Source organism: Cariama cristata, unplaced genomic scaffold (genome assembly GCF_000690535.1).
Source record: "Cariama cristata isolate BGI_N322 unplaced genomic scaffold, ASM69053v1 scaffold4562, whole genome shotgun sequence".
NCBI classification, from domain to species: domain Eukaryota; kingdom Metazoa; phylum Chordata; class Aves; order Cariamiformes; family Cariamidae; genus Cariama; species Cariama cristata.
This window is the reverse complement of record NW_009605403.1, coordinates 69,824-90,397: the sequence shown is the minus strand read 5'-3', so window position 1 is coordinate 90,397 and position 20,574 is coordinate 69,824. Positions and strand designations below refer to the sequence as shown.

Below are 20,574 nucleotides of genomic sequence, written 5' to 3'. Positions count from 1 at the left end.
GTTCCAAGTAAATACAATAAATGCAAGAACAGGGCTTTTTTAATAGGCTGCAACCTTAACCACAGAGAGAAAAAAACACCTCTGCATGAGAAAGCAGCTTGTGAGTGAGCAGAGTTAACACAGGTACATGAATTCTATGTGTGTCTTCAGTTATGGCTTGAAAGTATCAGTCCTCAGTAGCAATATAAGACAAGAGCTGAAAACTGCTCAGTGTGTTCACTGGCCTAGTGTAACTGATCTTTTTTCCCCTCTAAGTTTTGAAAAACTGAAAATGTGAAATCATGTTTTTCAATAAGGTACCATTTCACTGAATGCAAATGAAGGAATAACCTCTTTAGGAAGACCTCTTACAGGTTAATTTCCTTGGCTGGGTCTTCTGTTCCAAGTAAATACAATAAATGCAAGAAGGTTAATTTCCTTGGCTGGGTCTTTTCTGATGGCATCCTTTTCTTCCAAGGTTGTGTGCTTTAAATGTGCCTCTTTTGAGGAAGAAGATGGGACCAAGATAGCCTAGGTAGTACATGGGAAGACGATGACTTTGGTTAATATTTACTCTGGCACATCAGACTCTAGATGAACGGTTCCAGCTTGACTTGTTCCTAAAGCTTCAGTTATGGCTTTAAAAATTGGCCTGGTCCTATGGAAGAAAGACCACCATGTATTTAAAGCATTAGTTAAAATTAAAAAGGTGAACATATAACAGTGCACAATAAATGCAGGCTGCTGTTGGAGGGAGTGGATTTTTCTGCTACTTTCAGACCCCGATGCCCGTAGTTGCTGATTAGAGGAGATGGAGGTCCTTCTGGAAGAGGCTGGTTGCTGACGGATGGCTTCAATGCCTGAGGGTGCTGGAGGCTCTGAAGTAGGAAAGGAACTTGTAGCAGAGGCTCACCACAAAGTACCAGATGTTTCGAGCCATCTGTGACCTTGCAATGAAAATGCGCCAGATGATCACAAGGAGGGTGGTGTTGAACGCGTATCGGATGTTCCTCAGCCTGAGAAAGAGAAAGAGGCATCTTACGGAGGAAGACAGAAACAACAAAAAGCTTGCTGGCTTGCTTCATTTGCTACAGGTAATTTTGTAAGAAATCCTGTATGCAAGTGGCCCTTGGGCTTTTTGCCATTCCTGTCTTAGTGAAGACACCGTGCCAAAGATGTCCCTACCGTCTTGCTAAGGACTGTGCCGAGGTTATGGTATAGTGAATCGTTAATGGGATAGGTGGAATATCTGTATTGCAAGTCTCTCATGTTCTGTGTACTCTCATTTCAAACCAGAAGTCACGCTTAGAGTTTCTTTCTTTATGATAGTCTAGGTCCAATACGTTCTGTGCTGATTTGGTATATTGGCTATCTTTTACTTTGCAGGATTAGTGGCAGGTGAGAGGAGCTTTGGTAGGAGCTGATGAATGAGGTTCTCCTATCTGGGTGAAACCTTGCCTTTAATGTTGGGAAATGACTCAATAATCAAAAACGATCTTCACTTTTGCAGTACTGCAGCACTGGGGTTTTGGGGGGGCTGTGGTTTACACCATATAGTTAAATGGTATTATTGGGTCTTTAAGATGCTGAGCATCTTGTCCTCTTTCTGTCAAGCAAAAGTTTCTACAGTTCTCTAATTCTCACTTTCCCAGTGAAAGCTTCATTCCTAATGTCTCCAAGACTAGTTTAAATTTTGTAAGAGTTGTGGTTTTTTGTGTGGGTTTTTTTTTTTTTTGTGTAAACTTTGTCACTGCACTACACCACACTGCCTATTTGGACTAGAGGCAGTTACTGCCCTGTTACAGAGGTTCTTATAAATCTTTTAAAAATGATCCATGAACGAAGAACTTGTTTAGGATTCCTTGCTATGGCAACAGTTTCATGCTTCTCGTATTTACAGTGCACAAGAATGGTTTTCGTAAAGGAAACAACCAGGCTCTTAGTCCAAGAGCTGCTCCTTCTCCTTTGCCTGCACTTCTCAACAAAAATGCTGAATACAGGAAGAGCATAATCTTTAAACTGAGTAGAAGGACAATCTCAAATTGCTCATTCAGACTCTTAAACTGTCACCAGGGATTGAATGCATAAGGTCTCCACTGATTTTGAAGAATTTTTGCCCTTTCCCCCCAACGAATTAGAAACTTCAACTTTAAAATAAAATTTTAAATCATACAAATGCTTAACGTTTTTATGCAATGTCTTTGAATTGCTAAAAACTTCTAGGAGCTTCACAAAATCTCAATCTGACCCTTATTTTTCTATTGTAATTCTGAATGACCAAGATCTTCTGCATTCATGTACTCCTCTCACGCAATGTCACTTTGCTACTTGGTCATCTGCTGGGAAGGCATGACATCAAGGCCCTGATTGTTAGTGTCATCAAAAGTCTTCTTTTTCTTACAGGATGGAAAAATGTAATATTGAGAACCCTCTGCCATAAAAAATAAGCTATGCTATGTTTATCTGCACATTATTCAACAATAATTATTGCAATGTAACCAGAATAATTTTCCTCAAAAGTCATTCAAGGTAGCCAGGAGCTCTTGTCCTTGTCACTGGGTATGACTTACTTTCTTAAGTGCTGCTTTGCTGCTGGAATGCCAGCCATGTCCTCATTTAGCAAGTACTTCTTAGCACCTAGGCAGTAGCTTTCAATGTATTCTGACCAGTGCAGCTGACGAACGTCAAAGTTGTATAACTAGGATTTAAAGACAAAGAGCAGAAGTTTAAATGCTGGAGTTCACAAGAAGTTCATTTTAAGCATCAATTCTTCATTGACCTCCATTCCTGACACGGCCCCCTCTCTGAAGTTCTTAAAGCCACCAAGTTTCCAAGAAGACGTGGGCACTAACAGACTATATTTCACAGCTGTCGATTAATGTCTTACCCAGCTGGAAATTTGGGCAAAGCAAGCAGAAATTTAGTGCTAGCTGGCAGAAAAGAAAGAGAAGTTTGTCTTTCAGGTGGCAATTGTACACACACATAAAATTGTGGAAGAAAAATGGCACGCCACTCAGGTAAATGGATTCATATGAAAACCTCTGTGCTGTTTTTAATGTGTCACTGGAATGATGTGTAAATAAATGAATTGGACATTGAGTCAACAGATGCCTCTGCATGGATTGACAGAAGACTGAGAAATGGGTTACTTTGGTGTTTGGCATCAAAAAAATCTCATTGCAGAGCTAATAACCCCAGTTAATTTCAGATGCTTATACTGAAAAAATTGTTAGCAAGCTCTCAGGCAGTTGTCTGTCTATTAGAGCAAAGAAAGGAAGAGGTTTTGTTGTAGAGAAATTTTTTTAATTAATGAGTGAAGTGAATGACATTTATTATTTACAGGGTCTTAAAAGGGAAGATACTCAGAAAAAAAATACGCTCCTTTTACCCCCATGCCCTTTGCTTTGGCACAAGAGCTTTGGTATCAGACCCGCAATAACTTGAGCAGAGAGGAGTCAGCTGCTGTGCAGATCTCAGTGTGTCTGTCACACAGGTGGAGCGATGTGTGCTGCCTGCCCATAAACGATCCAGCTTGACTGCTGCTCTCACACCGCATCCAGTGTTACCACTGCTGCCCTATCTCACAATGTTCTCATAAGCGGCTTGGTAAGCCTGAAACTCTGTCTAGCTTGCACCAAGTCCTTGATGCTGTGATTTTTTTTTGTTTATCATCTGCCTCAGAACTAGCTCCTATCACACCGTTCAGGTTCCTGCTACGTCTGCTGTAGTCACAGCAGTGCCACTGCCCTTAAAAGTTTGAATTTGTTGCATGAGACCAGTTTGACGTGAATGCCGAAGCATCTCTTTGCAAGGAGATGCTGACCAAAGGTGCATTCAAGTTTATCGTAAATCTACTCTTTGTAGTCCTTCAGTCACAATCCCATTCTTATGGAGTAGTATTTCAAACCTACAAAGGCTACAACGGAGCTTGACATCCTGCATAGTAATTGCTCTTTGGGGACTTGAATAAAACAGGAACTTTTTTTCATATAGTTCAGGGTATGAAACTATGTGTTAACTACATTTCCCCCGTGCAGTACCCATTAAAACCAATGTGAATGAAAATGTCAAAATATTTTAAACTGCCATGCTAACTAACTGGAAAGACTTGAGTGATTGACCTATCATCTCAGAAGAAAGAGCAACACACCTCAGGAGAAAACATTCTCCCGTAATAAATGGAAGGCTCCTGATAAGTTATTTAATAAAATGAGGAAATAAATTATTTCAGGTTAAAGTCAATTCCAGTCATCTGGATGTCATCTGAATGCTCAAAAATACATTAAAAATAATTGCTGCAGATGAACAGAACTGGAGATTAGCAATCCATATTCTGGACATACTTACTTACCTTTTTGTCCTCTGTGTTAAGGTGACCCATTAACATATTCATATTATCTGATGACCAGTCCCAGGACTGGGTGGAGAAATACTGCAGGAGCGTCATAGACTTGTGCAGTCGATTGATAATCTTCATCATTCTGAAACAGAGGAGGAGTGTCAGAGGTGGATAGGAGGTTTGACCTTATGCAAAAGCTCTCTGTTTGCTCTGCAGGTGTTTTCACCAATGCAGATGAATGGGCATTGCAGTTCCTGATGAGCACTGCACTGGTGCTCACCAGGCTGAGAACCTGCTCAGCAAGTCTAACTGCTCCAGCTGAGGTCCTGAGCCTACAGTTTTACTCTTGGTTCAAACATGCATTTACCAGAGCAGGACGATACCTAATGTAACCGGCCTGAACTAACAAGGGCTGGAGACTGTATCTACAGCATGTACCATGTGTGAGGTGAAGAGCCTGTTCTAACTAGTATCAAGTCTGCACAGTAGATTGCAAAACCATAAAGGCATATTGCTTGCCTCCCGAGGTGGATACCTCTCTTCCTACCACACAAATTCTCTTCTGTTCTCAAGCCTGAATCGGGTCCCAAAGCAAGGCTCTGATATTTGGAGGTAGCTCCAGTACAGAGGTGACTGCATCTGCAGCATGGACAAGCTCTGAAGTCAAGTGCTCAACTTCAATTTTTCAGATAGAATCGTAGAATCACAGAATGATTTAGTTGGAAGGGACCTTAAAGATGACCTGGTTCCAAGCCCACCCCCACCATGGGCAGAGACACCTTCCACCAGACCAGGGTGCTCAAAGCCCCATCCAACCTGGCCTTGAACACTTCCAGGGATGGGGCATCCACAGCTGATCTGGGCAACCTGGTCCAGTGCCTCACCACACTCATCCTGAAGAATTTCATCCTTATATCTACTCTAAATCTTCCCTCTTCCAGTTTAAAGCCATTGCCCCTTGTCCTGTCACTCCAGGCCCTTGTAAAAAGCCCCTCCCCAGCTTTCTTGCTGGCCCCTTTGGGTACTGGAAGGCTGCTCTGAGGTCTCCCCCAGAGCCTTCTCTTCTCCAGGCTGAACAACCCCAACGCCCTCAGCCTGTCCTCACAGGAGAGGTGCTCCAGCCCTCAGACCATCTTCATGGCTGAGACCCTCCTCTGGACTTGCTCCAACAGGTCTATGTCCTTCTTGTGTTGGGGGCCCCAGAGCTGAAGGCAGTACTGTGGGGGGGGGGTCTCACCAGTGCAGACTAGAAGGGGAGAATCCCCTCCCTGGACCTGCTGGTCACGCTGCTTTGAATGCAGCCCAGGATATGGTTGGCTTTCTGGGCTGTGAGTGCACATGGCTGGGTCACGTCCAGCTTTTCATTCACCAGTGCCCCCAAGTCTTCTCTGCAGGGCTGCTCTCAATCTGCTCATTGCCCAGCCTGTATCCATGTTTGGGATTAACCTGACCCATTTGCAGGACCTTATATTTGACCTTGTTGAACTTCATGAGGTTTTATGGGCCTACCTCTCAAGCCTGTCAAGGTCCCTCCCTCTGGATGGCATCCCTTCCCTTTAGAGTATCAACCACACCACTCAGCTTGGTGGCATGCTTTTCATCTCTTTAGGCGTCTTAGATCTCCCCCCCCAAAAAAAAAAATTCTTTGTTTTTCTTAAAGGCTATTCCTCTGCCTGTATAATATGGTGGCAGCTCGGAGTGGGTTTTGTGTCCTTCCTTATACAGGAAGGGTCTGATAGCACGCACTTCTGGTGGATGACCTTGAAATCCATCCAAGTCCATAGGCTTTTTTTCTTTTTTTTAGGGGAGTAGGGAACTGTTTGAACGTCTTCCTGGAGCATGAGTGTCCTGGTAAAGATGAAAGCTTCTTCAGGGGCAGGGCTGCTTAACAGGGACTTTGGAAATGTAGGTTCAGGTCTCTTATGAGTCTTGGCCTTTTTTTATCATTTTTTATATAAAAGGGGATGACAGTAATGCTGTCCTACCTTGCAGGATTATTGTACAGTTGTCCCAATGGTCATGAGTACAAAAGGCCTCTGGGAGGCAGTTGTTTTTAAAGCGTGATGTACAGTGCTCGGTCAGTTTTGAGAGAACATCATGTTCTCTCAGACTCAATAAGGGCAAGAGAAAGCATTAAAAGGCTGATTTCTGTGGAAAACAGAGCTGTTTTCATGAGAAATTTTGAGCTGCCCAGAGGGTAACACAGTGGCCGTGACAAATAAAAGGCGGCAGTCTGGGGAAGAATGGTGCCAGGCTGGCCTCTCCCCGTGCAGATGCGACTGCCACGACGATAAGCACTAAGCGCAGCAGAAAAAGGCACAGTGAGTACATCAATTCAGAGGAGAACTGCGCAGCTTAGCCAAAACGAATTGAAAGAGCACTAAAGCCTTACATAGGCACTCCTACTCAGAATTAAAGTGGCTTTCATTTTAGAAGCAAAGCACACCATTAGATTAAGGGAACCTTCATTCTGAATAATTACGTGCACAATTGCTTGAATGCAGTTTAGATAAACTACTTTAAAATTACTTCAGATTAATCTTCCTGATTGTGCCTGTGTAGGCAAGTACTAAGGGGCAAAGCTTTGTGAATAATTTAATACCTGTTAGGAACTTGGGGAACAAAGTATATGGCTAGATTGCAAAGATCTGAAGTTGCCCCTCAAATTGGCTCCCCAGAAGCCATCGATACCTTTGAAGTGCTTAGGACTAATGGAATCTGTCGGAAAAAAAAAAATGATAAGAGAATCAAACGTGTGTCCCTACTTATGTTTTGAAAATAAGGCTATCCATGTGGCCTCCTGTCAATGGGGGCAGAATAAGCTCTGACTGTAGATCTACCCCAAGCAACATATCTGAGTGGCTAAAAGTAAGGGTCAAAGAGAGAAACGAAGCATCTGAAGAGGTATGTATGAGAACTGTGCTTCATGTTAACTGACTGAGCTCCAATGTTGTGACCACGTTCAAAATACTGACTAATTTGGATGAAGGAATGGTCTACTGAAAGATATCAACTGAGTAGAAACATGCTTTCCTGCAGCCTCTGAGAGGCTATGGCGTAGATTTCTGACAGCAAATCTCATCCTCCACTGTGGAGAATCTAAGAGGAATAAAGCAAGTATTAGCTGTCACTGCTAGCCTTATTAGTTACACTTCAGAAATGCATCTCATCTTCTAGAAAACTGTTTAGAGCAACGATTTCTTTATTTGCTCCCATACTGAGCCTTGCCTGAGCAGATTCTCAGGTGCAACAGATTGCCCCAGGAGACTACTAACAATATAAACCACATTATTTTCTAAGTCATGGATGGATGCGCAGCAATAACAGTAAGCTATTTAGGGCAGTTTTGCTAGACATCTGGCAATTTATGTGAAATGCGCTAACACTTAAGTAAGCTTCTCAGAAGAGGCAGTATATACAAGTTATAAGCTGAAGGAGATGACTCTTGTACCTACCCTTTGGCAGATGGGGTACTGCATTGATAACTACAGGAGGAACCACAACCGAGTTCCCTTGAACTACCCTGCAGTTCAAATTAGTGAAGGTCATAGGCTGGTCCTGAATAAACAGTAGAGTTGCAAAACCATAACCAGCTCCCAGATAACCTATTCCATATGATAACTCATCAACTTATGTCTGTTGGCTACTTATGCCAATCAACTTTATGAAAAGAAATGTCAATTGTAATGGCAATGCCAAGATATTACTGCTGCCTGTTTCAACAGAGTTTGGAGATTCCAGCCTATTCTTCCTCATATTCAGTTTACCTCTATTTCTAGGGTAATTCTTGCCTGCTGGATAACTGGAAGTCTTTTTATGGACCAACTTGCCTCCACAGCAGAACATCAGAGAGAAATCAGAGCAACGTATCAGCCAGGGATTTCCCTGCAAACAGCTGAAGCCAACTTTCTAACTAGCAGAGGAACACAGAGCAGCTGACATCAACACAGTGCTGGCATACCATTCTTGTGTTGCACAATAAATTCTCCTCTGTGGTGGCAGCGAGTAAAGGAGGACGTTGGCTAAGTTATGTTAACTTACACCAGGATTCCTTCTACATGGGACGTGGATGTCATGTGTTCCTCCTAGCCACAACACTGCCAAGGCTCAAACACCAACTGTAACGGTCAACTGTCCTCGTAAATACAATTCAGAATTTATTCATACTCAGAAACAACTGCTTCCGAGATTTCAGCGTGTTAGGCCAGTGCTGGCAAATGCTAATTACGCATCTGATTGATGGGAAAAAAATATTGGCTGGAATGTTCTAAACCTTGCCAGTCTCAAGTCCTTACACAAGCTCATGAGAGAGAGACGCAGTAACATCAGAGAGTTGCAATGGTGGAAATCTCACTGTACAGAGGACAGTGTAACTACTGGTCCTCTTCTTCTGTCTTGGGAACCTCTGAAGTGTGAAAAGCTGAGTTTAAAAGATGTGCTGTCCCCCAGGTGCTGGAAAGGGTGGGAACCCTAGGCTACACTTAGCTACAGCCATGCAATCTCCTCAAGACAAGGAGATGGGAAGAAGACCAGGGACTCCAGGCTGGGGCAGCCAGTTCTGAGAACTTGTTAGAGATCTGCTCTCCATCACAGTGGCAGGTGTTCAGGAGGCTGAAGGCGTGCCGTTTCTTACCTGGGCTTTCTCCCCGTGAGCCTCATGTACAGGTCATAGAGTATGGCCGGTGCCTTGTGACTGACAGTTATCCAGTACTGGTTTATCAAGTAGTTGGACGTCAAGTGAGCGTTGGGTGTTCGGAAGGCCTGCTCCAGCGGGTTCCTTTTGAACGTGGACATGACACACTGCTCTGTAAAGGAACAGGCATTTAACTTAAAATCAGGCACTTAATTTCAGTTGAGTTGGGCATAACCATACCAATATGCTGCGGTAAAGCCCAAGTTACAGTGCTTAACGTGTTTAACCTACAGTTCTATGTAACCAGGGGTTGGACAAGATCATCCCATGGTCCCTTCTGGCATTAAAACTGATGACTCCATCTATTGCCTGTTTGAAACACAATCTGACTCGAGACTTAATAGCAGCAGACAAAAACTTCCTTATCGAAACACCAAAATGTAATGGAGGAAAAGCAGGCAGTTGTAGCCTGAAACGTTTCAAACCAAGGAACTGCAGTTCTGCTTTCACCTGCAGTAGATGTAGAAGAAATTGCTAAGTGTTAACGTATCTTCAGGTCACTGAAAGCAAACTTTGATCTGCTAGCGTAAAACAAAAATGACATTTCTAATTTCGAATCAAATTTTCAAAATGGTTGATGTCAATATTAGTCTGAGTCCGGGACAGGTTGCTTACACTCATAGGGCACTACTTCTAGAAAGACTTCCTTATATCCTTTAAAACCCCATTTGATCCACAACACCAAATACCTAAGCTTGTTTTCAGAGGAGCTCCGGATGCACTAAAGGAGCAAGTTGTCTTGCATTCTTAACTTGAAAACTAATGATAGGGTGGTAATCTTTTGTTCCCTTTGTATCTTAAGGCACAATATGTGTTGGGTCCGATTTTGAGCTCTTGCAATGGCACGGTGCCACAGAAGTGGCATCTAGATGTGCATATCTGGGGCATTTGCATATTGCAGAGGCTTAGTAGAACTGCAGTAGTTGAACATAAGACTATCATCCTAGGGACTGATAAACAGATGGTGCTCCTCTTCCTGAGCACCAGTGAGCTCAACAAAGAAGAATATGTGGGCTTTTTTTTTTTTCTTAGTTTTTAAAAAAAATGAATTTGAGAGTTACGACATCAATCTGTGCTCATATTATAGTTTACTCTCTAAGCTTATGTTACAAATAGAAAAATCAGATGAGAATTTGCAAGCCACAAGACACATCCAGATCATCCTCAGATAAGCAGATTCCAATCATAATATTCAGACAGTACTCTCATGTATCTGTGGTCGGCTCATCACTGGACTTCAAATAGTGACTTTTGCTGTACTACTTCTAAGTAACAGCAACTACAGGAGACTTGTTAGCCACTGAGCTGCTAAGTTTAAACAACAAAGACTTTTCAAATAGTACAATTTAGTTTTACTGCAAGTTCATGGTTAACTTTTGTGTCCTGTATGCTGCAAGTTTAATGGCTGAAGACCAGTTGTCCTGAAACTCATCTTGCATCTGAATAGCTAGAACTGACTGCCATCCCTTCTGTTTCACATAGCCCCACTGCAATGATGTGGTTATCTTGTGGTCATCTTGCGGGCTGCGGTACGGAAATCTTATCCCTTGCAGCATGTTCTCTCAAAATGGCAAGGATTAACAAAAAACTCCTAGTTAAATCTTTCTGTGTAATTGTGCCTGGCAGCGTTAGCAGCACAGCCATTTACTAGAATTATACTTTGACAAAGTCATAGCTGGCTTAAATGTAAAGAGATCTGCTCCCAGTTTGGAGAGGGCTGTATATCTGTGCCCATTCAAGTAGCTCATGGATCAGGAGAGCAAGCCCATGAACTCTGCTGCTTCTCCCCTCAAGGAAGCTTCTCCAAGAGGCACTTTAAATCCCAATTTATTTTCAAATGCACATCTGCTTATCAATATTGAAGTACATTCAGTTTCATCTGGTCACTTCATTTCCTAAGGGAAACATACCAGTTTAATTGCAAACCACTGATATTTTGGAACTGTGATAGTTTAGATATTGTTTGCAGCATATATTTGTAGCTCTGTTTATTCAAATCCTGATGTTAATATACTGCAAAATCTAGTTTTCAGCTGTAAACTGGTTGAGAAGGTTTCCCTTTGGAAACACGCTAAAGACATTACTGCCTTTCTTTTCTCTTTGCATTTTTGGCGTCTTTGGCCAGTATAGCAAGAAAGAACTAATCAGTAAGTGGAAAACGCAGCCCTTGTCATTTCAGATCATCAGCCATACACCAAATTCACACAAAATCGGCAACACCCCTATCATCTGGGTTACTTAAGGCTTGTAGAGGAAAATGCAGCTATAGTAAAGGAGCTACAGTATTATGCTGTGATATTACTCAGTGTGAGAGGCACATATGTGAAGAGCAGACGAGATATCTGCTGAAAACTCAACGAACATTCTGAAAGTCAGGAATGAAAGTGCTTTTGTTCTAAAATGCACATAAGAAGGCAGTGAGACCAACTTGAAAGACTTACTGGAAGGAAGTTGGGAAAACACCAGCGTTGCGTATCTCAGAACAGTTAATGCTGTGGGCGTTTTCTTTATGAACCTCCCTTACCCTGGCTTGCACCGACTCAGCACAATTGCTCTGTCTCCTAATTTCTGGATAGCATTCAGCTTAGCAAGCGTAGCAAGTCTCTTATGCTCCAACAGTTTGTTTTGGAGAGAGAGAGGAAGAATCCAACAGACAGACGGACGAGTCAGGCAGGCAGAAAACCCCAAACCAGGAATATATCACCTTTAGGAGCTACGGAAATGACTTAGCGGGTGGGTGGCCTTTCCCCTCTGACCACAGCCACAAACACGCAGAAGCAAATTCTACAACTCAAAGGCAGATTAGCAGGGGGAGAATCAGACACCAGTCTCGCCTAGGTAGACTGTCAAGGATAAATTGAAATTAAGTTTTCCCACACTGAAGACCATTTTAAGCCTGCTTTAAGGTTTAGTTGTGAGCAGAAATTGCAAAAATGTATTTCACAAAGTCAGATTAGCAAGACTTACATTGCAGTGGAGCAGAATATGCTTCTTCAGATTAATACTCAGTTGTCTGACCACAGTTTTGTAATAGCAGGGAAAAATAACAAGAAAGTAAGAAAAACATCCCAAGGCATAGCATTATTTGGAAAAGAAGTAAATCAGTTATGGTTCCTTTTAACACTAGAGGTTTGTCTGTATCTGGAGATCTGTAGAATAAACTGGATTGCAATAGATGTTTAAGCATAAGCTCTTAAGTAGACATATATATTTCAAATAATTCTCTTCTAGATCTCTTTCTCCTCCTTCCCTCCAAGCTCATCACCTTTGTACTCAAAACATCCTCATCTCAGTCACTTCTGTCCCCTACCCAGGGCATCCTCAGCCCACTCCAGTCTCAATTTCTCTGATCTTTCTCTCCTTTCCTCCTCTCCCCCTGAAAAATTCCTGCTCTGTTGTGTTCGCCTGTCATTCTGACCGCTGGTCCTGCTCTCTGCAAACCCCAGGTGTGATTTGCACTAAAATGCTCAGTCCCTCACCAGATGGCTCCCATTCCCCACCCTCATTTCTCAACAGCGTCCAGTCTCGCTCTCACAACCCTCCACCTCGATGATCAGTTACAGACCCTGTACCAGTCTGGCCTTCCCAGGACTCCTTGAACAGACTCTCTTCCCTCTGCTGACCTTGTGTCTCCTGTATGTTTGGATCAAACAGCTTCTTTCATGCTGGGGAAAAAGAAAAATTCTGCAAAACCTGAAAAACCACTGGAGGTAGAGACCTGGTCTCAACTATTTCAACCTGAAAGGTTGGCAAAGCTAAACACAGTTGGAAACAGGCTTTCAAAAAGAGGTGGTGACAACTGGAATAGCAGATGCTGCCCCATTGCAAAGGAGGGAACTGGTGGGTGAAGTTTGGTCCTTCTGTGCTGGGGCTGGACTACTCAGCGGTAGCTCTTAAATAAGAGAGATCATGGCTCTGAAAGGCCTGTTGGAAGTGCGTGCCATGCGACTGGCTGCCCAGAAGTGAGTAGACAGGGAAAGTAATATGAACGGGTTGAAAAAGTCTGCCATATATATAAAGAAGATTTTAGAATTTTGTGTGTTTACCAAAAAGATATTGGTAGGAGACTGAATTGAGAATTCAAACCGGATGGCTGCAGTCCTAACATCCTAATGCAATAAACTTTTCCCAAACTCATTTCTTAAACCATACAACATTTTAAGGGCAAAATTCTGCTCTTTGATAGTCCATCCTAATTCTCTCCAGCCTGCTGCTCTCAGGAAAACTGTAGATACAACATGTGGTAGAAAGAGCTTCACAGTGTCACCCAAGGAGAAGAAATTTTGCCTTCAATCCCATCACACAGCTGAACTGCTTAGGCAAGCTTCTGCTGCACCCAGATGATTTCACCACTAAATCCACAGTTATAAGCAAAATAACAGAATAAGATTGATCACAATGCATTAATAAGTTGCTGTTTTCACAGTAAAATTACACTGAAAATGAGTTAAGAAAGGCAAACCTCAGGGAGTAGTGCTATGGTGGCTGTTGCCTGAAGTAGCAGCCTGTGCAGAGCTTTGCATTTACTCCTGTGAAAAAGCCACAGAAGCTCAGTGACTAACCACAATCTTAGATCTCGCATTAAAAAAAAAAAAATACCAGGAACTTGGTGTGATGTTCTCACCGCTAAGCCAATTGCTGAAACCTCTTCCCTGCTAGATCACTTCATCAAATATCACGGTTAGGGCCTTGTTCTGAAAATGCAATTATGGTCTGATTCTCTGCTGACTTACAGTTTGCCACTTAAATAATGCAAGGACAAATGCAAAGCAAAGACTGAGAGGTGAAACACCCCAGTAGGGATTTGCCAGCCTCCTGTATTTAAAGCACAAAGACATGAATGAACGTGTAACAGAAAGCAAATCAGGCTCTGTACATCCATCCATGAATGTACTGACTGTATGTAGTATTTCACAGTATATAGCTGAGCCAAATTCCGCTGCTTAGCTTCAGTGTGAATTTTGCACTCTAAGGGTGTGAGGATTTGTCTCCCTTTCTTTCACCTCTGCCTTGGAAGCACATCCACTTGAAGAAAAGTCAGCCATGAAAAGAATTTGAATTCTCCCACTGACAGAATTCATGATCAAAAGGCAAACTGCTCTTGAAGCACACCTGTCATTTCAAGGTTTGCCTTCTCAAGTCTACACCAATTATTTCTGTCTAGAATTTTCTGCACAGAAAGAGGAAGAAAGGCTACTTTACTTCCATAATATACTAGTTTTCATTCACTATCAAGGTTCTCCAAGTGATTTCAAAGGACAACAAGAACCCCAAACCCAGCAACCCCAGCAATCAGAAAAGGAAGGTGTCCCGTAACAGCTACGCAGAGCATCTTCTCATAGAATTAAGGGGCTGGTTCTCTATTCCTTTTTCCACCACTTTAATACCTCAGTGTAGCAAAGCACGTACTTTGCCGGGTTGTTCTGTGATTACGCCCACAATGAAAACCAAATAGATGCTTTCCTGAGCTGAATGCCCAGCACCAGGAGATTTCGGCTCACAGGACCCTCACCGACTGCAGTTGGGCCTCCCACGCGCAGTTTAAATGGCAGACACTGAATGCCACCTAAATATAGGAAACTACCTTTTCAAAGCCTGGCTGAGGCATCCTATTGATATTTGACACGTTCTAGATTTAAATTAGACCTTACCCATTTCTCCCCAGAAGAAAGGGTTGATTCCACCTGTTGTGCAGTTGTACACCAAAATGTTTTTTGGTCTGGAAAAGAGAAAGAAGTATTATTGTAAGGTGTGAAGAAAAGCACCCAAAGCTTTATTGACAGAGCACAAAATCTAACAGCCCAAGAAACAGTAACATCAGGTCATAAAAAAAATGCGGAAGAGGGCTTTGGTCTGGAAAAGAGAAAGAAGTATTATTGTAAGGTGTGAAGAAAAGCACCCAAAGCTTTATTGACGGAGCACAAAAATCTAACAGCCCAAGAAACAGTAACGTCAGGTCATAAAAAAATGCAGAAGAGGGCATTTTTCATAAATACAAAAATACAGTATAAAATATGCAGTTTGGATAAGATTCAGTCAGATGCTGGAAAGCATATGAAGTTAATAAAGACAGATGGGGTTTAAGAAAAATCATCCATTTATCACTTATCAAAAATTATAAAAACCACAAGGAAATCATGCCTATTGACAAATTTCTGATTTTTTTTTTTAATAGTTTATCTGAGTATATTGTAAATAATTGGCCCAAGCCAACCTCAGGGACACACTGTGTACTTTACAATAATTTACTTAATGGATATGATTTGCGCTACTTTTAAACTCCATTTGTTAGGGTGGTCATTACAAATCAATCCGTTTCAACAAAATTCTCATTTTAATACAAAATCAAGTTTGGTTGTTATTTGGGCGCGGAACTAAACATAGACCATACTGGTTTTATTTTTCCCTTTGATGCAAGGCAAGAATTAGTCAGCTTTTTTGATCTAAGCCTGCATTGCCAAGAGTGCAAGTGATGCCATCAATACATCATTTTTCTTACTCTGCATTTAGCAGTTGGAGCCATCTGCCAAATGCTAAAAGAGGTGAGATCTGGTTTTGAAGAGGGGTAGGAGCTTGGCTGGGGGATACAGCATCTCAGTGGTCCTAGGATGCCTGTGGTACTCAGAGCCTTTCTCCACTGGAGGAGGCTGCCTGTGAGGAACCTTTCTTTTCAAAACTCCTAAAACTGAAGATACCAGGAGACAGAACACCTAAACCTGGGATAGGAAATCTTGCACAGAAACGCTTGAAAATTGCAGTTGGATAGTGCACAGTTTTAATGGTGCTTTTGTTGATAATGCTTTGAAATCATGGCATTTGACTGCATATTATTATTAATCCCTAGCAGACTTCTAGGGATGGTTAGGACTAATAGACACGCGTCAAGCTCTGAATCCATGATCTCCTGTAACTTTGAATTACTGAGTTTCATAAACATAAAAATGTGCAGCAATGCTTCATATGGGAAACTCTGCATTATGGAAATTAATACAGCAATTCACTAAGGACTAAATCCGTAATATGTGCCTATACAGAAAACTCACCTAGTGCTGAGGAAACACATAGCCTGATGGAAAGTGCACTGAAGTGCAAGCCCAGACTTCCACTTACTCCAGTGGGTCAGGCCCATTAAACACCGATGAAGAAGATTTCTCCATTTTCCCAGCTTCCAATGAAGAGTCTCTCCCTGTTGATATTTTTTTCCATTCTCCACCCTCCAGCTGAGTTGGTGGCCTTGGTAGAGTGTAGAGCTTTGTAGAGCTTCTACACTACGTAGTGAAGATTGCAATTCTCTGCTAAGTTTTAGAATCTAATTTCTCTCAGTAATGTCACCTGCCCTGAAGGATATTGACTTTCTAATTAGATGATTTGAAAAAAAAATAAATTTAAACCATACACACTGTTCTTCAAGGACTTAAACCTGAAATTCTCTTTAAGAAATTAAATTTACAGAAGGCTCAGGTTCTTGATATTTGTATACAGTTTGCTAACCTTGGGGTGGTGCCCAGCTAGACAAAGCTTTAAATCAAGTTCAGCAATTGCTCCTTTAGCATAATAATTATTTGTGTAGAAACCAGATTAAAAGTGTGTATCTTTTGCCAATGAAAAGTTAAAAAAATGGCACTTCTCCTACCATGGCCAGAGCTGGGAATTCTACCTGTGTGCTGATATACTGCTCATCAGCACATGTTCCTCTCCTTTTCCAGCTTTAAGGACAGGCTGAAGCCTTCTTCATCTGGAGGCTCTCAGGAGTGGGGCTGTCTGTAAAGGGAAGCTTTATTTATTTTTCCCAGACCATGCCTGCTTTGCTTTTGCCGATGGAGAGGAAAAAAAAATGAGAAAAATAAATCTGAAAAACTGGTGAGTTGCATTTTAAGATCCTTTTAAGGATCCCTGTATTTAGGTTACTGTATGCAGCTTTTCTCCACCCTCAGTTCAGAGGGCTTACTCTGTCTTTCAGAATGAAATATTTCTGTCTTTTATTTGCCTGGTATTGATTTCTCAGAGTTGCATAAACCTCCAGAATAATTCATGTGGTTTACTCTGCAGCACTTCCTACCTAATGATTAAAGGTCAGAGCCAGAAGTTCACAGGAAAAGATCTAAAATCTAAAACAATGTCACTTACACATACCCTTCTCAACAATGCAAAGAATGGTTTTTTTTTTTTTAGATCATTTCCCCTATCACATGAGCCCATAATATATTTATATTGTGCAGTGTTTTCCAAGGAAAGCACACAGAGCATTTTCACCAAGAAAACTCTAGAAGCCACTTGAAAAGCAACTCAATGTAGCTGCCTGAGAGAGGAGGCCCAAAAACGGCTGCCGAGAAGCTACAGTAAAAGCTCTTGGCCTTCAGAAAAGTGACTTCTGAGAGAGAGACTTGTCAGCTGAGCTTACGTTGTACTAAGCTACTAAACCTGTAGCTGTAGAGATTTCCTAAATCTAAAGCCTGCCTTTATTGCTTCTGCTACACTCTTACTCCTTGCAAACCCGGGGAAGAAAACACAAACCAGAAAATGAATCGACAAGGCTCTTGCACAGGTTTTCAATTACTTTCTGGTTCCCTTTAAAGTCCTGGTGTAGACAATAAATGCCCCAGTCTGGCAGAACCAGGAGTGCCTTCTCACCTGTGCACTGCGGTGTACCACCCGGCTGCGAGGGTGAGGTTGATGGCGACGTCAACTGGAATCATGTCTGCCACCGCTTCGTTGTTGGCGATGGCGGTTCGCAAAATCCCTTTGCCTGCCTGTGGGACAAAGGAAAACAGTCAGTGATGTAATGCCATGGTAAGATTTCATCAGCTTGGGTTGAGGACAGACCGTCACGCTAGTAGTTTTCAAGCCTGGCACCTGCTGCAGGAGATTATTTGGTTCCTGTGAAAACAAACATGGAATTCATGTGGATCCCACTGTTCTGCGTTTTCAGAGGAAGTCTAAAACACGATGATGTCTGTGCTGTGTATAACAAGAAAAGCTGTGACTCTTAGTTAACTCAATATGAAAGAAATACCTTAGGAAAGAAATATGTCTGAATTTACTGAAGTAAAATTCCCAGTGATACCTGAAGTTACGTTTTCTTAAATGACACAGTGTCCCTCAGAGACAGCAGTCACTTTGGGAATGACACCAATAGGCTTTTTGTAAAGTTTACTCCCTTTTCTTTAGATGTATTCACACCCTCCTCCTTTCCAAAGCTGTGTCTGTTAAGCACAAAGGTAAAATCAAGACACAGCCCCTGCATTGAAGAGCTCACCACCCAACGAAACTCAGGACATGAATGAGTGAAAAAACAAAGTACTGACAGCCAAAGAGAAGAGGTAGGCAAGAACAGAAAATTTTCATTTTGCTTTAGTTGGAAGGGCATTTGTCAGGGAGGCTATGCTCCCCAAAATATATATATTTAACCTGAAGGTTTATCAAGGAGTTTCCCTGATGACCAATTAGTCTTTGGAGGTCCCACAGGAGAGACATGGCAACAACATGGCAGACTGAATCAGAGAGGATAATTCAGCAAAATAGAAACATGGAGGTGAAACGAGGGAACTTCACCTAGCGCGTCAGGTATGAGGGCTGGACAGAGCACATAAAAAACCCAGAAACCCCTAATGGCAGAGTCAAGGCTGCAATCAAGTTCTTTAGCATGTGGGAAATAAAATACAATCAATTGGAGTTTGATGTAGAAGCTGAGGACACAGTGAAAAAGCTGGGGAGGATGAAAGCGCTAGTGAAGCAAGGAAGGAAAAAAGCTCTTGTAATTTAGATCCATGTAAAACCAGAGGGAAGGACTGAGTGAAGGGGCAAAGGAATATGCTCTACAGATCCACGAATATTTACAAGTTAGGGCAAAGGAAATGTTATAGCATTTCTTTTTCTTTTCTTCCAACCCGAGACTCCCATTTCATGATGAAATAGCTCTCCAGCTGTGAAAGATGAAGTTTTCCTACAGCAACTAGACAGGAGGTGCCTAGTTGTGCAAAAACCCTTGCCTGAAGCCTGGGGAGAAGAAAGATGTAATGAAAAAAGCATTTAAAATTTGATATTAACTTGTAAAGCACATGCCATTGTCTGCTGGTCATTGGTGGCTTTTAAGGGACACTGGATCCCCTGTTTGGGAGGTGTTTACCTGGTTTTTTTTTTGTTCTGTCTCTCTCCCCCTTCTTTCCCCTTCTATAATCAGATGGTTTTGTTACATTTCATAGCTTGCAAGTAATGGAATACCACTTACAACTGATTTAATTTTCATGAGGCAAGACTCCTAAGCAGTCTCATCTCATCTTTGGTACAGCTGGCAGAGGGATCACAGACCGGCTCAGACACCAGCAACCGTCTAAGCTTCCCCACACGTCTCCATCCTCCCCAAACCCACAGCATGCACTTAAGCTCTGCTGCCCTAAGCCAAACCGCGGTTATGCTTAGACGTTAAAACCTTAACTTGCAACACCACTACCATTTTGTTGTTGTTGTTGTTCCTACTGCTGATTTTTCTAAGGGGAAAAAAGCAGAAAGAACCAAAGCAGCAAATCAAGCTCAGCTATGAATTTTCCACTGTTGTGAACATGTGCCCACTAGAGACTACTGCGTGACCAACTATCACGTTTTCACAGGTACACTAAAGACCTTTTTGAGGTCTTCAAAACTAGGAAGTTCGTTGGACGTGCTGCAAATATGCCTGTATTCAGGGCAGCATGTGACGGTCATATACACATGGATGAATTAGACATTTCATATATTATATATTTAATAAAGACTTCAGGTTTAAGTGTTTTAAGTTATTTTTTACATTGGAAATGGTTTGGTACTTCTTTATCAGGTATGGCTGGATTTCTATTTATAGTTGCTGACTTTTTTCTCTTTCGTGAAAGAGAAATTACTGTGGCTGAAGCCTCCGAAATAATTTCCCGGTCTGAGCCTGACGTTTCTGGACAGCCTCCCAGCTGAAGCACTTTGGGGGCCAGAACATGTCCAGAACATGAATTAAATCACAGTTCTGCCCTACAGCTTCACCGCCTTGCAGGGAGAAAGGTCTTTACATGTAATACGGAACAGCAAGACAAAATGCCTCAATTACAGTCCAGTGGAAATGTAATTAATTTCATTTTGTTTTTCAATCAACAAAGCGGCTCCCCACAGCAGCTGGAGCAACTGTAGGCAAAAGAAACACAATTAGACTATCAAGAACAACTTGAACTCCCATATTTCATGAATATTTAAAAGAAATATATCTATTTGTGGAATGAAAACATCAGGATCAAGTATTGTAGTGGTGACTGAGGAAAAAAAAAACAATTAACTTTGCAAGGTTTGGAGTTCAGATTCTGCCCAGATGATCCCAAAGATCATCTGAACCAAACCTGAATCTGGGGGTAGTTCTCCATATAGAATGAGCTTGGCTTAGAAGTTGAAAGCAAATATTTTGGTATGGGGGAGACATTTAAAAAAAAACCCAAACAAAAACCAAACCCACCAAAACACTTCCTTTTTGCTTTTTCCATCCTTAATAAAGGCAAATAAAGCTACTTGACTACTAAATATAGTTTGAAATACACTTGACCAAGAGACA

At 42.0% G+C, this 20,574-nt stretch overlaps 1 protein-coding gene across 2 annotated transcripts in view; it reads right to left on the bottom strand.

The window, feature by feature from the left end:
- Positions 1 to 726: 726 nt before the first annotated feature.
- The window catches only part of LOC104158318 (fatty acyl-CoA reductase 1-like), an 80,425-nt gene continuing 60,577 nt past the window's right edge, over positions 727 to 20,574 (bottom strand). Inside the window, exons 6-11 of one of the 2 annotated variants that reach the window (XM_009695931.1) lie at positions 17,643 to 17,761; positions 14,658 to 14,730; positions 8,952 to 9,118; positions 4,331 to 4,460; positions 2,550 to 2,677; positions 727 to 995 (exon numbers count right to left, since the gene is read on the bottom strand). In XM_009695931.1, coding sequence (XP_009694233.1) covers positions 833 to 995; positions 2,550 to 2,677; positions 4,331 to 4,460; positions 8,952 to 9,118; positions 14,658 to 14,730; positions 17,643 to 17,761 — 780 coding nt within the window. In that variant the 3' untranslated portion in view covers positions 727 to 832. Of the gene's footprint in view, positions 996 to 2,549; positions 2,678 to 4,330; positions 4,461 to 8,951; positions 9,124 to 14,657; positions 14,731 to 17,642; positions 17,762 to 20,574 lie in introns of both variants that reach the window. The other variant, XM_009695930.1, reaches the window with a different exon arrangement.